The following is a 21,194-nucleotide window of genomic DNA, read 5'->3' on the forward strand; positions in this document are numbered from 1 at the left end:
GGAAGAAAAAGAAAAAAACCAATCCATCTAATAGACTAACAAAAGAACCTGAACCTAGAGGGCATTCCGCCCCTGCAACCCTCAATGACAGTCAACCAATCTCAACGACCTTTGTACCGTACGTACTCTAAGGCAACTTGTACACAACTTCACCGAAATACAAGGCCACTCTTGCGCAGTGTGGCAATTTTATTCACGTAAGAGCAACTTAATATTAGATTTTATTCAATTAACAGCATTTTAATATAATTAAGCTTAGAGATTGCTATTTTATAGGGAGGATCGTAGATATGGGGCTGCGTTCTCGATAGCTTCATTGATTTCTGCTTAAAATATATGCATAGCAGCCGACGGCAAACATACTGGAACCACTATGCCCTCCACCCCACTTCTGTTACGACAAGGGACGAGGAAGCTTGTCAAGCCCGCCACTGCCGCTGGTCCCACTCCACCTTGTGCTGGCCCGCCGTAGGCTGCTCTTCCCCACCCCAAATCCACATCTCCAAACCCGATCTTAGTACAGTCTGAGACCACATAGGTGCCCGCCACTGTGAAGAGAGGGTGCCCTCTCAACTGCATCAAATCTATCACCGATCGCATGTACTCGCCATTATCGCTCATTTTCGCTTGGCGGATCAACTTCACAGCGAAGGACAACAGTTTGGTTGCCAGCTCTCCTGCGATCATCTTCACGCACGACAAAATGATCGCATTGCCGTAGAAGTTTTCGGGAATAGGCGGGTCGAATCTGGGTCGGCCATCCAAAGGGAATATGAACCGAACTTCCTTCTCAGCGGGCAGTTGGAGAGCCCTCGTTCTGGAATGCCACAAACAGGCCGATAGAACTTCAAAGGTCGGGCACTTGCCTTGCCCTACTGCTTGTCTCTTCAGCGACTCGATCTCCTTCGGCCCGAAAAAGAAGGAACTCTGCCTCATCTCCTTCACGTTCGCCATCTGCCCGTCTTTGTCTTTGATTTGATCATATTTGTAGTGGGGGAATTTATCTGTGGGATTCCTCCGCGGTCGGAGGATTTCTCTTTCCCACACTGGACGAACCGAAGGCCTCACAGCCCCTTTGGCCATTTCGCCGAGAGCTTTCAAGAATTGAACGAGGCCAAGCGCGTCGCTCATGGGGTGATTCCAACTAAGCGCGAAAATGAACCCTCCGCATCTCAACCGCGTTACCTGAACTATCGTGATAAGCAACACGTTAAAAAAACATAATTTCGACTGGAATATGAATTGCTTTCATCAAAGAATGAGTTATCAATTAACCTGAATGAGGGGGAGGGAAGAATTGGTAATAGTTTCCGAGCCCGGCACGTCATGCAGCAGATCATCCAAGCAGGGGAAAGGTGGGTGCAGGTCTCCGAATTCCTCCATGGAAACGTCGGCATCAGCTTCCACAAACAACGCGCCTTCGCTGGTGCAGTCCACGAGGAGCTTACCGAAGGGCGCTTCTCTCAATCTTCCGGCAAAAGGATAGTAAAACACCAAAACCTTCGCCAGCGCTTCTCTGATAATTTTGGCGGGATCCTCACCTTTTTTCAACGGATCAAACCGATAGAATTGAAGGATGGGAATCTGAAATCTGAGAGACAGTTGGTCATCTAGATTGGAAAGGTATAGCAACCCTTTGGGAGTAGGCAGGAGAGGAGGGCAATTCCTATTTCCACCTCCATAGCAAAGTTAATGCTATGGAGGTACCCCTCTAACAGCCTCACAGAGCACGGCGACCACCATCGACCATACATCATCTGTCTCCGGCATCCCTCTCCGGCTGCCCATCGAAACCCCCGGCGACCCTGCCCGCAGCCACCCGCAGCCTCCCATCAGATCTTATTTGTTGCGGCAACAGTCACTCTATTTCAAATTTCAGATTTGAGTTTTGAGCGGGATGCATCTATTTCAAATTTCAGATTTGAGTTTTGAGCGGGATGCACCTTTGTATACGATGTAAAAATTTCTGTTTTCCCACCCCGGTTTTCAGTTTCTCCTTATTTCTCCCATGTAGTTAAATGCCCATTCCCATAACCATACATTTAACAGACTGAAAAAAATAAATATTGCTGAAAACACAAATTCTGGAAATTTTTTAGAATGCTGGAAATTGCAGAATTAAAAATCAGCAATCAAAAACATCCATTAAAACACTGATATTTTTGGTCAACTTGACCCTGGAAAAACCCCCTACAACTCTTGGGGAAAACCAGTTTGAGAGCTCTTCTTTATTTCTGAAAATTGTCTTTTTACAGTGATAATTATTCAGCAAAAAATCAGCAAGCAAATTTACAACTTATCTCCTTTCCCGTGCCTCACAGCAATCTGGAAATTACAACAAACAGGACAGCAATAAATGCTGTACGGCCTCTGTTTTGTGTGCAGAAAAATCAGCAAACTGTTCCTCGATTTTTGTGCAAAAATCTGCCTTTCACTATGTGCTGAATCAGCTGTACAAATCTGCTCAATTGCTGCCTTGGAATGTGTGCCAAGCTGCTGTCTCCTTCTCCTTCCTGCTCAGAAATCTCTCTTGCTCTCTTGCTCTCCTTCTCCCAATCTGCTCATGAAAGAATGAATGACCTTTTCCTCCTTTTCCTCCTTTAATATAACTCCAAGTGACTTTTGGGTGATCCAAGTGACTTTTGGGTGATCTCTAAATCCAATGGCTGAAATAGATTTAGATCAATGGTTGAGATTAAATGCTCATTTAAATCTCACTTTCTATTTTTTAATTCACCCCACTTTAATAAACACCCACTTAGTCATTTATTTCCAAAGTCACTTTTCCTTTCTAATTTTTCATTGACTTTATAAAAGTCACTTTAAAATTAGACTTAATAACTTTATCACTTAAAGTCACTTTTAAATTAGATTTAACTTTATAAAATTATAAAGTCACTTTAGGAGAAAAATTAAATTCTTTTGGACACTTTTCCCTAGGCCAAAGATCAAAGCCTAAGGGAACCACCTGTCCTCCGGTACCAAATTTCAACACTCCCTCTTACCGAGGAAGGTGTTCCTCACCACACCCATCTTGTCTCTGAAGTAGACATGCTTGCCCCGTGGTAAGGCTTTGGTAAGGATATCTGCAACCTGCTCATCAGTGGAAATATACTCAAGCTTCACAGCTCCCTTCTGAACATAGTCTCTGATGAAATGATATCTGATCCCGATATGCTTTGACCTGTCATGAAATACTGGATTCTCCGTGAGTTTAATGCAACTCTGATTATCACAGTAAATCACTGAAGGTCTCAACGGCTGACCAAATAAGCCAAACAACATCTTGCGAAGCCAGATAGCCTCACAACTAGCTAGACTGGCTGCCATATACTCTGCTTCCGCTGAACTCAGTGCTACTGACTGCTGCTTCCGGCTGAACCATGACACTACTGTTGAACCCAACCCAAAACAACACATTGAAGTGCTCTTCCTATCAGAAGCACAACCTGCCCAATTAGAATCAGTGTATCCTGCCAATCTCACTCCATCTCCCTGCCTGTAGACTAGACCATAATCCACTGTCCCCTGCAAGTACCGCAAAATGTGTTTTGCAGCCACCCAGTGAACCTTCCTAGGCTCACACATAAACTGACTCATCGTGTTGACTGCAAAACAGATATCTGGTCTAGTGTTGACCAAATACATCAAGGAACCAATCAGCTGCCTGTACAATGTGGGATCCACCAACTCGGAATCCGAAGCATAAAGCTTCTTCCAGTTGGTGATCATCGGTGTCGACATGGGTCTACAATCCTCCATGTGGAATCTGCTAAGGATGTCCACAATATACTTCCCTTGCCCCAGGAAGAAATGCCCCTCCTCCTGCCACACCTCCAAACCCAAAAAGTAATGCATCAAGCCGATGTCCTTCATCTCAAACTCCGCCGCAAGATCTCTCTTGCAGTGCTCTATGAGTCTCTCTGCACCTGTAATGATCAAGTCATCCACATACAGCACCAGAATGAGAGGCTCCTCACCAATCACAATAAAGTAAAGGTTTGGATCTGCCTCACTCTTTGTGAAACCCATCCCCTGCAAGTATGCATCTATCCGGGAGTACCAAGCTCTGGGAGCTTGCTTCAGGCCATAAAGGGCCTTCTTCAATCTGCACACATGGGACTCCTTCCCATGCACCTCAAAGCCCTGTGGCTGCTCAATGTACACCTCCTCCTGTATGAAGCCATTGAGAAATGCGGTCTTCACATCCATCTGGTGGATCTTCCAACCCATCTCTGCTGCTATCGATATAATGGAGCGGATCGAAGTATATCGAGCCACGGGAGTGAAGGTCTCCTCATAATCAACTCCCTCTACCTGGGAGAACCCTCTAGCCACAAACCTCGCTTTGAATTTCTCAATGCTGCCATCTGCAGCATGCTTTACCTTGTAAAGCCATCTGGAAGTAACCACGGATTTTCCCTCAGGCCTCGGCACCACCTCCCAAACATCATTCTTCATGATAGAAGAATACTCCTCCTGCATGGCCTCTCTCCAGACCTGCTGGCTAGCTGCCTCCTCATAGCTAGAAGGCTCAGAGTCAAGGATGCTGGTAACCATCGCCATATAGCTACAGAACCTCTCAGGTGGTCTACTCTCTCTGACCGGCCTCTTCGGCTCGGCAACAGATGTGGCATCTCTCAAGGTGTTCTGAAGCCACTTGGGCTTCCTCTTCCCTGAGCATGCTTCTCCCATAGGAGAATGAAACTCCTCCTCCTCATCACCATCAGTAGCCTGAACTCCTGACTGTCTGTCTGCTGTCCTCCTGCCTGCACCTAAACCTGTAGAAGCTGAGGTATCGTGTGAACTGTCCATCAGTGGACTCCCTAGTGAACTGCTCTGTGAACTGCTCTGCATGCTGCCCGGAGCACCACCCCTTTGGCTCAGCGAGCCACTGCTCACTGATGGACCTGACATCCTCATAGATGTACCTCCGGATCCTCCTGATCCCTGCCCACTGGATCCCTGCGACTGACTCAACTGCTGCTGAGGGTCTGGCTGATCCAGATACTCTAACTCCCGTGACCTCCTAAAGGCCCTGTCCTCCTCGAACTTCACATCCCGTCTGACAACAACTCTCCTCTGTGCAGGAATGTAAATCCGAAAGGCCTTTGAGGTCTCACTGTAGCCCACAAAGATACCCTTCTCTGCGGTGGGCTCTAGTTTGGTCCTCTCCTCCTTGGGTATATAGGAGTATGTAATGCATCCAAAGATATGAAGATGACCAAGATCAGGTTTCTTCCCAGAGAATGCCTCCTCAGGAGTCATGTGCCCCAAGGCACGATGCGGACTCCTGTTCTGCAAGTAAACAGCTGTGTTGCAGGCCTCTGCCCACAAGAACAATGGCAACCCCTGATCATGTATCATGGCTTTGGCAACCCCTATGATGGATCTGTTCTTCCTCTCTGCAACTCTGTTCTGCTGGGGGTTGTAAGGAACAGTAAACTCCCTCCTAATGCCTGCCTCCGCACAATAGTCAACAAACTCTCCAAGGGTGTACTCTCCTCCATTGTCCGACCTCAAGGACTTGATCTTTCGACCTGTCTGAGTCTCCACAAGAGCTCTGAACTCCTGAAACCGCTTGAAGACCTCACTCTTGGTCTTCAAAAAATAAATCCAGGTCCTCCTGGAGTGATCATCAATGAATAACACATAGTACTCATATCCACTCAAGGAAACATGAGACATCCGACCGCTCACATCGGAATGAATCAAATCAAGTATCCCTGTCGCTCTGCTGTCACTGCTGGGAAAAGGGGATTTGGCAAACTTGCCCATCACACAACCTCTGCAAGTATCAAAGTGATCAGTACTGAAATCTGGCACACCTGTAGTGATCTCCCGCAATGTCCTCAAGGCTCCATGATACATGTGTCCCATCCTGCTTTGCCAAATCTCACACAGCTCAGAACTGCTAGCTCTGCTGTCGGTACTACTGCTCAATGCCAAAAGGGGCTGGAATGCAAACTTGTACACCTTTGCATGGCGTACACCTATCACTCTAGCTGAATCAGCTGGAGCGTCCCTGGGATACATCAACACCTGTCCTCCCCTGAACAGTACCTCATATCCTCTGTCCTCCAAAGCTGAGACGGATATGAGGTTCTTCCTCATCCCTGGCACATAAAGAACCTCTGACACCTTCAAGGGAGGTTTGGACTCCCTCTGAAATGTCACTATCCCCACCCCGACTGCTCTAACAACTCTGTCATCACCGAGTACTACCTCAATATCAGTGCCACTCTCTGAAAGCTCTGAGAAGTACTCCCGGACTCCTGTCATGTGACGTGAAGCCCCACTGTCCACATACCAGATACCTGAAGATGCTCCGCTAATCGAGGGAAAAGCATGCTCCCTCTGAACCTGTGTGGCAGGTGATCCTGTACTAGAGGACTCACACGTAGTGAACGCAAACTCTCGGTCAAAACGACCAGCAAAGTCCTCAATCTCTGCTGAAGCTGCCACGTCCTGGTTCTTCCCCTTCTTCTTCTTCTTCTCCGGACACACAACTGCATAGTGTCCCATCTTTTGACAATTCCAACACTTCACCTTGGAATAGTCCTTCTGTGAGTTACCCTGTTTACCTTTACCTTTGCCTTTGCCCCCACCACTGCTTGTGGAAGCCTGCTTCTTCCCTTTGCCTTTCTTGCCTCCTGCCACCAGTGCTACGTCCTCATCCTGCTCAACTGGCTTGGCTGCCCCAAGCTGTCCTTTCCTGATCTCTGTCTGAATACAATCATCCCAAAACCTCTCCCATGTGGGAAGGGTCTCACGTGCACAAACCCCATCAGCAAAGTTCAACCATGAACGGGGGAGGCCATTCACTGCAATACGCACCAACTCAGTGGATGGAATGGCCTCTCCAATCGCTGCCAACTCATCTCTCACATTGGTAATCTTTGTGAGATATCCAGCTGCACTATCATTCCCCATCTTAATGTTCTTCAGCTTCTCCTTCAGGACCATCTTCCGGTTCTCATTGGTACTCTGGTAGAGATTGGACAATGCTGTCCACATCTCATGGGCATTGCTCTTTCCTCTCACATGAGGAATGCAATGGTCTTTGATTCCGTCTAGAATCAGCCTCTTACCCTTATTGTTCTTCTTTTTATACTCAGCCAACTGAGTAACATCAGTGGGCACAACAACAGGGTTCTGTGCGGTATGCACCATGATATCCCAGACTTCTGCCTCCTCAAAGATAATCTGCATTCTCTCCTTCCAAACGCTGTAATTTATATGCCCATCCAGCCTATCCTCCACCCTCAATCCCAATTACATTCTGCTGTCCTAAAACTGAAAAATAGCACTGCTGTAGTAAAGATAAAACTGTTGTTTATGAAAAAATCAGCTTGCTGGAATTTTCTGAGTGAAAAAATCAGCAACTGTAATTTTTCCTTTTGCTGTCCCAAACTGCCCTTCAGCACTCAAGCTCTGATACCATGTAAAAATTTCTGTTTTCCCACCCCGGTTTTCAGTTTCTCCTTATTTCTCCCATGTAGTTAAATGCCCATTCCCATAACCATACATTTAACAGACTGAAAAAAAATAAATATTGCTGAAAACAGAAATTCTGGAAATTTTTTAGAATGCTGGAAATTGCAGAATTAAAAATCAGCAATCAAAAACAGCCATTAAAACACATTAAAACACTGATATTTTTGGTCAACTTGACCCTGGAAAAACCCCCTACAACTCTTGGGGAAAACCAGTTTGAGAGCTCTTCTTTATTTCTGAAAATTGTCTTTTTACAGTGAGAATTATTCAGCAAAAAATCAGCAAGCAAATTTACAACTTATCTCCTTTCCCGTGCCTCACAGCAATCTGGAAATTATAGCAAACAGGACAACAATAAATGCTATACGGCCTCTGTTTTGTGTGCAGAAAAATCAGCAAATTGCTCCTCGATTTTTGTGCAAAAATCTGCCTTTCACTATGTGCTGAATCAGCTGTACAAATCTGTTCAACTGCTGCCTTGGAATGTGTGCCAAGCTACTGTCTCCTTCTCCTTCCTGCTCAGAAATCTCTCTTGCTCTCTTGCTCTCCTTCTCCCAATCTGCTCATGAAAGAATGAATGACCTTTTCCTCCTTTTCCTCCTTTAATATAACTCCAAGTGACTTTTGGGTGATCCAAGTGACTTTTGGGTGATCTCTAAATCCAATGGTTGAAATAGATTTAGATCAATGGTTGAGATTAAATGCTCATTTAAATCTCACTTTCTATTTTTTAATTCACCCCACTTTAATAAAGACCCACTTAGTCATTTATTTCCAAAGTCACTTTTCCTTTCTAATTTTTCATTGACTTTATAAAAGTCACTTTAAAATTAGACTTAATAACTTTATCACTTAAAGTCACTTTTAAATTAGATTTAACTTTATAAAATTATAAAGTCACTTTAGGAGAAAAATTAAATTCTTTTGGACACTTTTCCCTAGGCCAAAGATCAAAGCCTAAGGGAACCACCTGTCCTCCGGTACCAAATTTCAACATACGATACATATACGATTGAATTTTGAAAACCCTCCAAACTTTGAAATTTGAATTTCAATGCGCGCTCAAATTTTTGGAATGAACTGATGACAGAACCATTGTTGGGTTTCCACCATGGTTTTTGTGTTACATTCGCCCAGCGCTGACGTTTCATGAAGTTTGTGGTGAAAGTATCAAAACGTTTCTGAACGAATGCCGCTGCCTCCTCCCCCTGGTTTGAGGTCCCAATCCCCGCCGTGGATGAACGGGGTCGAGGACTGCGTATATCAGCGTAATGACCTGCTTATCCTCCCTGGCTCTGGCCCTACTGTTTGGTTTTGTAATTTCTCTCGAGCCCTTCAATCCGCCTAGGATTCTGGGCCCACTGTTCTGCCCAGAAGTTGAAGTTGGTGTTGGTGTAGATCTGTAATATTTTCTTCAGATTTAGCAGAAAAGAGCTATGCATGCATTTTGCTCTGAATTTGTGTTTCACCGGAATTAATACTCAGCGGCGGATTTCCTCATACCGCCATTATAGAGGTAGCTGTAAGTTCAGAGGCATTGTATCGGCCGCCTTTGTCTGCAACAGCTGACACAGCTCTGAATTGCTTTTGTATTCATAGCCACCCTTTGGGTTTTTGTATTCTTTTGGACTTTGTCCCAAAATTTTGATCAATATCAATATTGTTTCGAAGTTTGTTTGGATTCGTCTTGAAGAGTTAAAAAAAAAATTGTTTTTCGCATTTGGTATGTTTATGGTTAAGAAGAAAATTCACCTAACTACTGTTTGTTAAATGATAAATCCCTCACCTTTTGCTTTAAGCAATCTCATACGCAATCTTTGCTCCATGAGATGAATATGCGACAGACAATCCGGATGCCATGAAAAACGGTGATTTTCAAGTGGGGTTCCGAATTTATGGAAGCGAATTCCTCCACCGCCTTTCCGATACGTGCAACACTATTTAGGAACAATTAATCCATTCATTCTTTTTCGCATTCAACACCACGCGATTTTCTTCCATCCCTCCACAGAATTATATAAATATCCTGGATTGCCTTAGGGTTTTCGTTTTCTGTGAAGAAGAGTTTCTGAGTTGCATCATTTTACAGACCCTCGCAGAAGTAACGATATGACGAATTGTGCAGCTGCCCTGGAACATGTAAAAGGAGACGAATTGCTGGAGCTGTTTCCTTTGCATCCCGACGGTAACCTCAGGTCCAAGTGCAGCAGTAGTTTGAAGTATGGAGTGGCTGGGAGGTGCCACTCCATGAAGTATATGATGTGGGAGGGGCTGAGAGGGGCTGTTGGCTGGGAGGTGATGTTGGCTGGGAGGTGTTGTTAGTGTGGGAGGTGCTCTTGGCTGTGGATGCTACTGTTGCTGGTTCATATTCCACTGACTTCCTTCTCTGGCTTTGGTGGTGCATGACTCGGGAAGTGGTGCATGACTCGGGAACTCCCGCGCTAGTGTACTGGGCTGTGGTGACCCTGAGGTGGCGGACTACCGGTCGGGGATTTTCTCTGTGGATCAAAACAGGAACGTTCATTGTTATATTTTGCTACTCTGTTCCTGAAGAGCGTCGTTATATTCCTACTTCACGAGTATGTTTCCATCCCCTTTACCGGAGATTATTCACATTATTTTACTCTTTCTACTCGCACTCTACATTCTCTATTTGATAGTTGTTACGCACTGGTGGACTCCCCGGAAGCTTTCACATGTTCACTTGGGAAGATTTCCGTAACTTTTTTGGAACCGGGATCGATATTGAGTCTGGGATCCCACAGGACCGGTCAAAGTTGTGTTATCTCTGGGAGAGATGGCTGGACTCGTTTTATATTTCTCGTACTTTTAAAGACATTAGTTTGAGGTGCTGCCAAAGACATCAGTAGTGAGGATTCACCTCACTGCCGTTTGTTAAAGGTGTTTTAATTTGTGAACGAATTATCTATTTTAATGTAAGAAACTAAAGTTTGTAATTTTTTTTTGTGAGACTATTAAATTACAATTGAAAATTTACAATAATAATCTAAGCACAAAAAGAGAAACCTTCTTTTCTTTGCAAATAAATAAAATATTTTTAAGGGTTATGATTGAACATATTTAATTAGTAGAATTGGAATATTTTGTAAATATTGTATTTAATATTAAATAAAGATATTTTGAATACTAGAGAGTTTTGCTATGGCCTTGTCATCCTAGGACTTTTCCTCTAAAGTATCCTCCTCGTCATTATTCTCCAACTCATATTGTTGACCTAATTCTTTTTTTTAATGTATTTTTTAGAAGAATATTCTCCAACTCATATTGTTGACCTACTTCCTTTTTTATGTATTTTTTAGAAGAAATTTATTCTAATTGCTTAGCTTTTGGTTTCAAACTGCATTTTTACGATACGAGGGGTCCCATCGTTCTCTACAAAAAAAAACAACTTATTCCTTTTAAGGTCATTCAGTTGCTCACTATCTAACCTATCATAATCATTTCGTGGTTGTTGTGATTCTCTTTCAAATTTTTCCTTGTACTTATCTCTCTTTTGTGGGAACCCTTTGGATTGAAACTTGCTTCTAGAAGTAGAAGCCTCCATGTCCCTTTCTTTTGTTATGGCTTCCTACAAGGTAGGTGGATTAAGGGCCTTAATGTTGGCATTATGATTCAAGTGTTGTCCTTGATGGCAACTCACTCAGAGGTTGGTACAGATGCTCAGAAGTTGATACAGGAGATGGCAACTTAATCAGAAGACAGATCCTAGTACAGCTTGCCAAGGAAGTTCATACACGCAGGTTTGTTAAGACCAAGTCGCGTGTACACGCAGGTTGGCTTCAGAAAAAGCGCGTGTATGTGGAAAAGTACCTTTGGTCCATGGCGGTTAGTCCTTGGAAGTTGTGCCTATGGTTTCGGACCATTATGTCTCGACGGACGTGTCGATCCCTAGTTTCGAGGTTGATGGTATTGTGTTACTATGGTTTTGGCTCTTGGTATTGAGCAAGGCCTAAGGCTATATAAGGAGAAGATCACTAGGCCAAAGATATCAAGTGTGAGTGATGAAGATCTGAGAAAGTGTGTGATCCAAATGCTGGTTATGGGTTGGTGATCTGAACCAAGGTTTCACTCATGTGGAGGATGATGAATGATGGAACGAGATCTCAAGGCTTGGAATGATTATCTTCATATGGTTTGACTGTGGATAGATCAGATCTACTGACGCATGTTTATTATTATGATCTGGGTATGTTTTGATGTCTGATATAACTGCAGAGTTATAAGTTAGAATTTGCAGATCTGTACGCGGGTTGGCTTTGGTAAAAGAGCGTATACACGCAGTTTGGGTTCATCCAAGTAGCGTATACAATGTGAATGATTGATGATGCAGGTTGTTCTACAATGGTGATTGTTTCATGGATCCAGTATGAAAATGTATGAAACGTGGTCCCGGGAAGATCGTAGGCCGGCACCTACGTACTGGTAAACATATCAGCCAGTACAAGAGCCAAGGGGGTTGTAGCTCCCTTCCAGGAGCAGCTGGAAAACGAGTGAAGGTTGTAGCCTTCTGTAGGGTTGGAACCTACGTACTAGTAAATGGATCGGCTAGTACAAAAGCTATGAGGGTTGTAGCCCTCTGCAGGTTGCAGCCTGCGTGCTGGTAAATGACTGCACCAGTGCATTGTAAAAGAAGTTTCTTATTAAAGAAGAAAGAGACGAATTGCAGCAGGTGGTTTTCACCCACATTGGGTTTCCACCTTATATCATGGTGTTCATGTGTGTGGCTCTTGTGTGATGTTCTGTTCTGTTATTTTGCACCTGTTTACTGTTAATATGCTTAATAATGATCTGATGCATTTACTGAAGATTAAGCTAACTGAATTATAAGATCTCTGGATATACGCGAGTTTCATTAGACACAGTAGCGTGTACACGCAGGTTCACTTAATTGAAGTAGCGTATATGTTTCTGAGCATGAAATTGAAAAAGTTTGATTGATCTGATAATACTGATTCACCCCCCCTCTCAGTATTATTTCCAACAATTGGTATCGGAGCAGGTCCTTCAGAGAAGCTTGATCGCTTGAAGGAGATTCGTAGAACAATGGGGAAGAAAGCACGTCAGAAGAAGAAGACAGCTCAAAAGAAAAATGACAACCTGCCGTTGAGTGGAAGCAAGTGTTCAGATCCTGAAGCATCTCAGATTGAAGATGGACAAGCAAATGAAGCATCAGATCAAATCATAGATCAACAAGATCTACCTAGCAAAAGGGAGAATGCCCTCAAGGAAGAAATCATCAGATTAGAAGATCAGTTAGAATGTGCCTCCAGAATTCGAGAAATGCTGCTAGCACTGAATAAAGAGCAAGAAAACGAGATCCTCAAACTAAGGCATCAATTGGATGAAGGAAGGAAAGCTGAAGAGACCTTGGAGAAGCAATGTCTTGAAAAGGAAGAACAACATCAAGTTGAGGTAAATATCTTGAAAGGTAAAATAGAAGAAAAGGATAAGCTTTTACGATTTCAAGATAGTACTAAAGTCTTGGATGATATTCTTAATAGTCAAAGATCTCCTGCTATCAAGACTGGTCTTGGTTTTCGTGGATATGTTGAAGGTGAAACTAGTTCACAAGGTGAGGCAAGAAACTCTAATGAGAAATCTGAAATGCCCAACAAGGAACAACCAAGGAAAGAAATTCCTCAAGGAAGATTCTTTACTCCTAACTATGGACGTGATAGACGATTATTTCCTCCACTGAATAATGTTGAATGTTATGTATGTCATAATCTTGGACATGTTGCAGCCACATGTAGAAGAAGAAGGTTTCAAGACCATCATGCAGAAAGATCATTACATTCGAGGTACTTTAATGGATATTGTTTTTCTTGCAATATGTTTGGCCACAAAGCTGCTGATTGCTACAGGAGGAATATGAAACATGTAAGATGCTATGCATGTAACAAGTTTGGACATAAAGCAAGAGATTGCAGGAACAAAGCTCATGATAAGAAGAAATCATCAACATGCTTGAAGATATGGAAGAAAAAGGAAGTTCAGTCAGAAAGATGTGGCACAGCACAGGGTACTCAGCACAGCACAGACATAACAGACTCAGGGGGAGCTGAAGATGTAAAACTTCAGTGTTCTAATTCTCATACGCAAGTTTCATGAAGTAAATTCGCGTATATACGCGAGTTACAGGCTGCAAAGTCGCGTATATGGAGAAAGGGCAGCAGAACAGACCCAGGTTCAGTCATGGTTGGCTCAGGCTCAGGGGGAGCAGAACAGACTCAGGAAATGGTTCAGACATGGTTGGCTTACACTCAGGGGGAGAATATTCTTCAAATAATGCATTGTTGGCATTATGGTTAGAAGGTGTTGATAAAGTCTATGAAGCTAAATGATACATCTTACTGTTTAGGAATGGTATTGCAGGCTGATGCTTATGGTACAGATCATGATGCTGTTGGTGGCTTTCATAAATCTTGGTCTAGATATTTCATCACTATGTCATGTATCTCTTTTATGATGTCAAGGTCATGTAACGGCCTATGTTGGTTTCCCCACTATGCCTGGGATGAATGATGAAATGTTCATGTATTATCATGTATCTTCACATGGTTAGGTGGATGAGTCAATATTGGTATATCCCCACTAGGTTGGGTGATGAATGTATGTTGAGTCTTTTGGTGATAGGAAGGTCTTCTATGATGTATAAGTCTTTGTTCTTCTTGAAGAACATCTTTTGCAGATCTTGCCTACAGTCAAGGGGAGCATGAACAGCACAATTCAGCAAGAGCAGGTACACTTTGGCATACACAAAGGGGGAGCACATTTGGAGATTTCAGCATGTACTCAGGGGGAGTATGGACAGCAGTATGGACAGGAGAGGGTATACCAAAGAAGAGAATATCTTGGTCCACCCTTTGCCCTTGATGTCAAAGGGGGAGAGTGACTTGGTGTGGTGGTTGCCATCAAGTCCAAAGGGGGAGATTGTTGGCATTATGATTCAAGTGTTGTCCTTGATGGCAACTCACTCAGAGGTTGGTACAGATGCTCAGAAGTTGATACAGGAGATGGCAACTTAATCAGAAGACAGATCCTAGTACAGCTTGCCAAGGAAGTTCATACACGCAGGTTTGTTAAGACCAAGTCGCGTGTACACGCAGGTTGGCTTCAGAAAAAGCGCGTGTATGTGGAAAAGTACCTTTGGTCCATGGCGGTTAGTCCTTGGAAGTTGTGCCTATGGTTTCGGACCATTATGTCTCGACGGACGTGTCGATCCCTAGTTTCGAGGTTGATGGTATTGTGTTACTATGGTTTTGGCTCTTGGTATTGAGCAAGGCCTAAGGCTATATAAGGAGAAGATCACTAGGCCAAAGATATCAAGTGTGAGTGATGAAGATCTGAGAAAGTGTGTGATCCAAATGCTGGTTATGGGTTGGTGATCTGAACCAAGGTTTCACTCATGTGGAGGATGATGAATGATGGAACGAGATCTCAAGGCTTGGAATGATTATCTTCATATGGTTTGACTGTGGATAGATCAGATCTACTGACGCATGTTTATTATTATGATCTGGGTATGTTTTGATGTCTGATATAACTGCAGAGTTATAAGTTAGAATTTGCAGATCTGTACGCGAGTTGGCTTTGGTAAAAGAGCGTATACACGCAGTTTGGGTTCATCCAAGTAGCGTATACAATGTGAATGATTGATGATGCAGGTTGTTCTACAATGGTGATTGTTTCATGGATCCAGTATGAAAATGTATGAAACGTGGTCCCGGGAAGATCGTAGGCCGGCACCTACGTACTGGTAAACATATCAGCCAGTACAAGAGCCAAGGGGGTTGTAGCTCCCTTCCAGGAGCAGCTGGAAAACGAGTGAAGGTTGTAGCCTTCTGTAGGGTTGGAACCTACGTACTAGTAAATGGATCGGCTAGTACAAAAGCTATGAGGGTTGTAGCCCTCTGCAGGTTGCAGCCTGCGTGCTGGTAAATGACTGCACCAGTGCTTTGTAAAAGAAGTTTCTTATTAAAGAAGAAAGAGACGAATTGCAGCAGGTGGTTTTCACCCACATTGGGTTTCCACCTTATATCATGGTGTTCATGTGTGTGGCTCTTGTGTGATGTTCTGTTCTGTTATTCTGCACCTGTTTACTGTTAATATGCTTAATAATGATCTGATGCATTTACTGAAGATTAAGCTAACTGAATTATAAGATCTCTGGATATACGCGAGTTTCATTAGACACAGTAGCGTGTACACGCAGGTTCACTTAATTGAAGTAGCGTATATGTTTCTGAGCATGAAATTGAAAAAGTTTGATTGATCTGATAATACTGATTCACCCCCCCTCTCAGTATTATTTCCAACAATTGGTATCGAAGCAGGTCCTTCAGAGAAGCTTGATCGCTTGAAGGAGATTCGTAGAACAATGGGGAAGAAAGCACGTCAGAAGAAGAAGACAGCTCAAAAGAAAAATGACAACCTGCCGTTGAGTGGAAGCAAGTGTTCAGATCCTGAAGCATCTCAGATTGAAGATGGACAAGCAAATGAAGCATCAGATCAAATCATAGATCAACAAGATCTACCTAGCAAAAGGGAGAATGCCCTCAAGGAAGAAATCATCAGATTAGAAGATCAGTTAGAATGTGCCTCCAGAATTCGAGAAATGCTGCTAGCACTGAATAAAGAGCAAGAAAACGAGATCCTCAAACTAAGGCATCAATTGGATGAAGGAAGGAAAGCTGAAGAGACCTTGGAGAAGCAATGTCTTGAAAAGGAAGAACAACATCAAGTTGAGGTAAATATCTTGAAAGGTAAAATAGAAGAAAAGGATAAGCTTTTACGATTTCAAGATAGTACTAAAGTCTTGGATGATATTCTTAATAGTCAAAGATCTCCTGCTATCAAGACTGGTCTTGGTTTTCGTGGATATGTTGAAGGTGAAACTAGTTCACAAGGTGAGGCAAGAAACTCTAATGAGAAATCTGAAATGCCCAACAAGGAACAACCAAGGAAAGAAATTCCTCAAGGAAGATTCTTTACTCCTAACTATGGACGTGATAGACGATTATTTCCTCCACTGAATAATGTTGAATGTTATGTATGTCATAATCTTGGACATGTTGCAGCCACATGTAGAAGAAGAAGGTTTCAAGACCATCATGCAGAAAGATCATTACATTCGAGGTACTTTAATGGATATTGTTTTTCTTGCAATATGTTTGGCCACAAAGCTGCTGATTGCTACAGGAGGAATATGAAACATGTAAGATGCTATGCATGTAACAAGTTTGGACATAAAGCAAGAGATTGCAGGAACAAAGCTCATGATAAGAAGAAATCATCAACATGCTGCAAGATATGGAAGAAAAAGGAAGTTCAGTCAGAAAGATGTGGCACAGCACAGGGTACTCAGCACAGCACAGACATAACAGACTCAGGGGGAGCTGAAGATGTAAAACTTCAGTGTTCTAATTCTCATACTCAAGTTTCATGAAGTAAATTCGCGTATATACGCGAGTTACAGGCTGCAAAGTCGCGTATATGGAGAAAGGGCAGCAGAACAGACCCAGGTTCAGTCATGGTTGGCTCAGGCTCAGGGGGAGCAGAACAGACTCAGGAAATGGTTCAGACATGGTTGGCTTACACTCAGGGGGAGAATATTCTTCAAATAATGCATTGTTGGCATTATGGTTAGAAGGTGTTGATAAAGTCTATGAAGCTAAATGATACATCTTACTGTTTAGGAATGGTATTGCAGGCTGATGCTTATGGTACAGATCATGATGCTGTTGGTGGCTTTCATAAATCTTGGTCTAGATATTTCATCACTATGTCATGTATCTCTTTTATGATGTCAAGGTCATGTAACGGCCTATGTTGGTTTCCCCACTATGCCTGGGATGAATGATGAAATGTTCATGTATTATCATGTATCTTCACATGGTTAGGTGGATGAGTCAATATTGGTATATCCCCACTAGGTTGGGTGATGAATGTATGTTGAGTCTTTTGGTGATAGGAAGGTCTTCTATGATGTATAAGTCTTTGTTCTTCTTGAAGAACATCTTTTGCAGATCTTGCCTACAGTCAAGGGGAGCATGAACAGCACAATTCAGCAAGAGCAGGTACACTTTGGCATACACAAAGGGGGAGCACATTTGGAGATTTCAGCATGTACTCAGGGGGAGTATGGACAGCAGTATGGACAGGAGAGGGTATACCAAAGAAGAGAATATCTTGGTCCACCCTTTGCCCTTGATGTCAAAGGGGGAGAGTGACTTGGTGTGGTGGTTGCCATCAAGTCCAAAGGGGGAGATTGTTGGCATTATGATTCAAGTGTTGTCCTTGATGGCAACTCACTCAGAGGTTGGTACAGATGCTCAGAAGTTGATACAGGAGATGGCAACTTAATCAGAAGACAGATCCTAGTACAGCTTGCCAAGGAAGTTCATACACGCAGGTTTGTTAAGACCAAGTCGCGTGTACACGCAGGTTGGCTTCAGAAAAAGCGCGTGTATGTGGAAAAGTACCTTTGGTCCATGGCGGTTAGTCCTTGGAAGTTGTGCCTATGGTTTCGGACCATTATGTCTCGACGGACGTGTCGATCCCTAGTTTCGAGGTTGATGGTATTGTGTTACTATGGTTTTGGCTCTTGGTATTGAGCAAGGCCTAAGGCTATATAAGGAGAAGATCACTAGGCCAAAGATATCAAGTGTGAGTGATGAAGATCTGAGAAAGTGTGTGATCCAAATGTTGGTTATGGGTTGGTGATCTGAACCAAGGTTTCACTCATGTGGAGGATGATGAATGATGGAACGAGATCTCAAGGCTTGGAATGATTATCTTCATATGGTTTGACTGTGGATAGATCAGATCTACTGACGCATGTTTATTATTATGATCTGGGTATGTTTTGATGTCTGATATAACTGCAGAGTTATAAGTTAGAATTTGCAGATCTGTACGCGGGTTGGCTTTGGTAAAAGAGCGTATACACGCAGTTTGGGTTCATCCAAGTAGCGTATACAATGTGAATGATTGATGATGCAGGTTGTTCTACAATGGTGATTGTTTCATGGATCCAGTATGAAAATGTATGAAACGTGGTCCCGAGAAGATCGTAGGCCGGCACCTACGTACTGGTAAACATATCAGCCAGTACAAGAGCCAAGGGGGTTGTAGCTCCCTTCCAGGAGCAGCTGGAAAACGAGTGAAGGTTGTAGCCTTCTGTAGGGTTGGAACCTACGTACTAGTAAATGGATCGGCTAGTACAAAAGCTATGAGGGTTGTAGCCCTCTGCAGGTTGCAGCCTGCGTGCTGGTAAATGACTGCACCAGTGCATTGTAAAATAAGTTTCTTATTAAAGAAGAAAGAGACGAATTGCAGCAGGTGGTTTTCACCCACATTGGGTTTCCACCTTATATCATGGTGTTCATGTGTGTGGCTCTTGTGTGATGTTCTGTTCTGTTATTCTGCACCTGTTTACTGTTAATATGCTTAATAATGATCTGATGCATTTACTGAAGATTAAGCTAACTGAATTATAAGATCTCTGGATATACGCGAGTTTCATTAGACACAGTAGCGTGTACACGCAGGTTCACTTAATTGAAGTAGCGTATATGTTTCTGAGCATGAAATTGAAAAAGTTTGATTGATCTGATAATACTGATTCACCCCCCCTCTCAGTATTATTTCCAACAATTGGTATCGAAGCAGGTCCTTCAGAGAAGCTTGATCGCTTGAAGGAGATTCGTAGAACAATGGGGAAGAAAGCACGTCAGAAGAAGAAGACAGCTCAAAAGAAAAATGACAACCTGCCGTTGAGTGGAAGCAAGTGTTCAGATCCTGAAGCATCTCAGATTGAAGATGGACAAGCAAATGAAGCATCAGATCAAATCATAGATCAACAAGATCTACCTAGCAAAAGGGAGAATGCCCTCAAGGAAGAAATCATCAGATTAGAAGATCAGTTAGAATGTGCCTCCAGAATTCGAGAAATGCTGCTAGCACTGAATAAAGAGCAAGAAAACGAGATCCTCAAACTAAGGCATCAATTGGATGAAGGAAGGAAAGCTGAAGAGACCTTGGAGAAGCAATGTCTTGAAAAGGAAGAACAACATCAAGTTGAGGTAAATATCTTGAAAGGTAAAATAGAAGAAAAGGATAAGCTTTTACGATTTCAAGATAGTACTAAAGTCTTGGATGATATTCTTAATAGTCAAAGATCTCCTGCTATCAAGACTGGTCTTGGTTTTCGTGGATATGTTGAAGGTGAAACTAGTTCACAAGGTGAGGCAAGAAACTCTAATGAGAAATCTGAAATGCCCAACAAGGAACAACCAAGGAAAGAAATTCCTCAAGGAAGATTCTTTACTCCTAACTATGGACGTGATAGACGATTATTTCCTCCACTGAATAATGTTGAATGTTATGTATGTCATAATCTTGGACATGTTGCAGCCACATGTAGAAGAAGAAGGTTTCAAGACCATCATGCAGAAAGATCATTACATTCGAGGTACTTTAATGGATATTGTTTTTCTTGCAATATGTTTGGCCACAAAGCTGCTGATTGCTACAGGAGGAATATGAAACATGTAAGATGCTATGCATGTAACAAGTTTGGACATAAAGCAAGAGATTGCAGGAACAAAGCTCATGATAAGAAGAAATCATCAACATGCTTGAAGATATGGAAGAAAAAGGAAGTTCAGTCAGAAAGATGTGGCACAGCATAGGGTACTCAGCACAGCACAGACATAACAGACTCAGGGGGAGCTGAAGATGTAAAACTTCAGTGTTCTAATTCTCATACGCAAGTTTCATGAAGTAAATTCGCGTATATACGCGAGTTACAGGCTGCAAAGTCGCGTATATGGAGAAAGGGCAGCAGAACAGACCCAGGTTCAGTCATGGTTGGCTCAGGCTTAGGGGGAGCAGAACAGACTCAGGAAATGGTTCAGACATGGTTGGCTTACACTCAGGGGGAGAATATTCTTCAAATAATGCATTGTTGGCATTATGGTTAGAAGGTGTTGATAAAGTCTATGAAGCTAAATGATACATCTTACTGTTTAGGAATGGTATTGCAGGCTGATGCTTATGGTACAGATCATGATGCTGTTGGTGGCTTTCATAAATCTTGGTCTAGATATTTCATCACTATGTCATGTATCTCTTTTATGATGTCAAGGTCATGTAACGGCCTATGTTGGTTTCCCCACTATGCCTGGGATGAATGATGAAATGTTCATGTATTATCATGTATCTTCACATGGTTAGGTGGATGAGTCAATATTGGTATATCCCCACTAGGTTGGGTGATGAATGTATGTTGAGTCTTTTGGTGATAGGAAGGTCTTCTATGATGTATAAGTCTTTGTTCTTCTTGAAGAACATCTTTTGCAGATCTTGCCTACAGTCAAGGGGAGCATGAACAGCACAATTCAGCAAGAGCAGGTACACTTTGGCATACACAAAGGGGGAGCACATTTGGAGATTTCAGCATGTACTCAGGGGGAGTATGGACAGCAGTATGGACAGGAGAGGGTATACCAAAGAAGAGAATATCTTGGTCCACCCTTTGCCCTTGATGTCAAAGGGGGAGAGTGACTTGGTGTGGTGGTTGCCATCAAGTCCAAAGGGGGAGATTGTTGGCATTATGATTCAAGTGTTGTCCTTGATGGCAACTCACTCAGAGGTTGGTACAGATGCTCAGA

General features: G+C 42.9%; 1 protein-coding gene across 1 annotated transcript; it reads right to left on the reverse strand.

The window, feature by feature from the left end:
- Window positions 1-327: 327 nt before the first annotated feature.
- On the reverse strand, window positions 328-1,833 carry LOC149254004 (benzyl alcohol O-benzoyltransferase-like). Its single transcript, XM_089454655.1, has 3 exons — window positions 1,708-1,833; window positions 1,276-1,584; window positions 328-1,185 (listed from the first exon to the last, which is right to left on the reverse strand). The coding sequence occupies exons 1-3, from the start codon at window positions 1,831-1,833 to the stop codon at window positions 328-330; spliced, it is 1,293 nt and encodes a 430-aa protein (XP_089310781.1).
- Between the last annotated feature and the right edge of the window lie 19,361 nt (window positions 1,834-21,194).

This window comes from Pinus tabuliformis, chromosome 7 (genome assembly GCF_031772625.1).
Source record: "Pinus tabuliformis cultivar Carrire ecotype Pingquan chromosome 7, CPIR1, whole genome shotgun sequence".
Taxonomy (NCBI): domain Eukaryota; kingdom Viridiplantae; phylum Streptophyta; class Pinopsida; order Pinales; family Pinaceae; genus Pinus; species Pinus tabuliformis.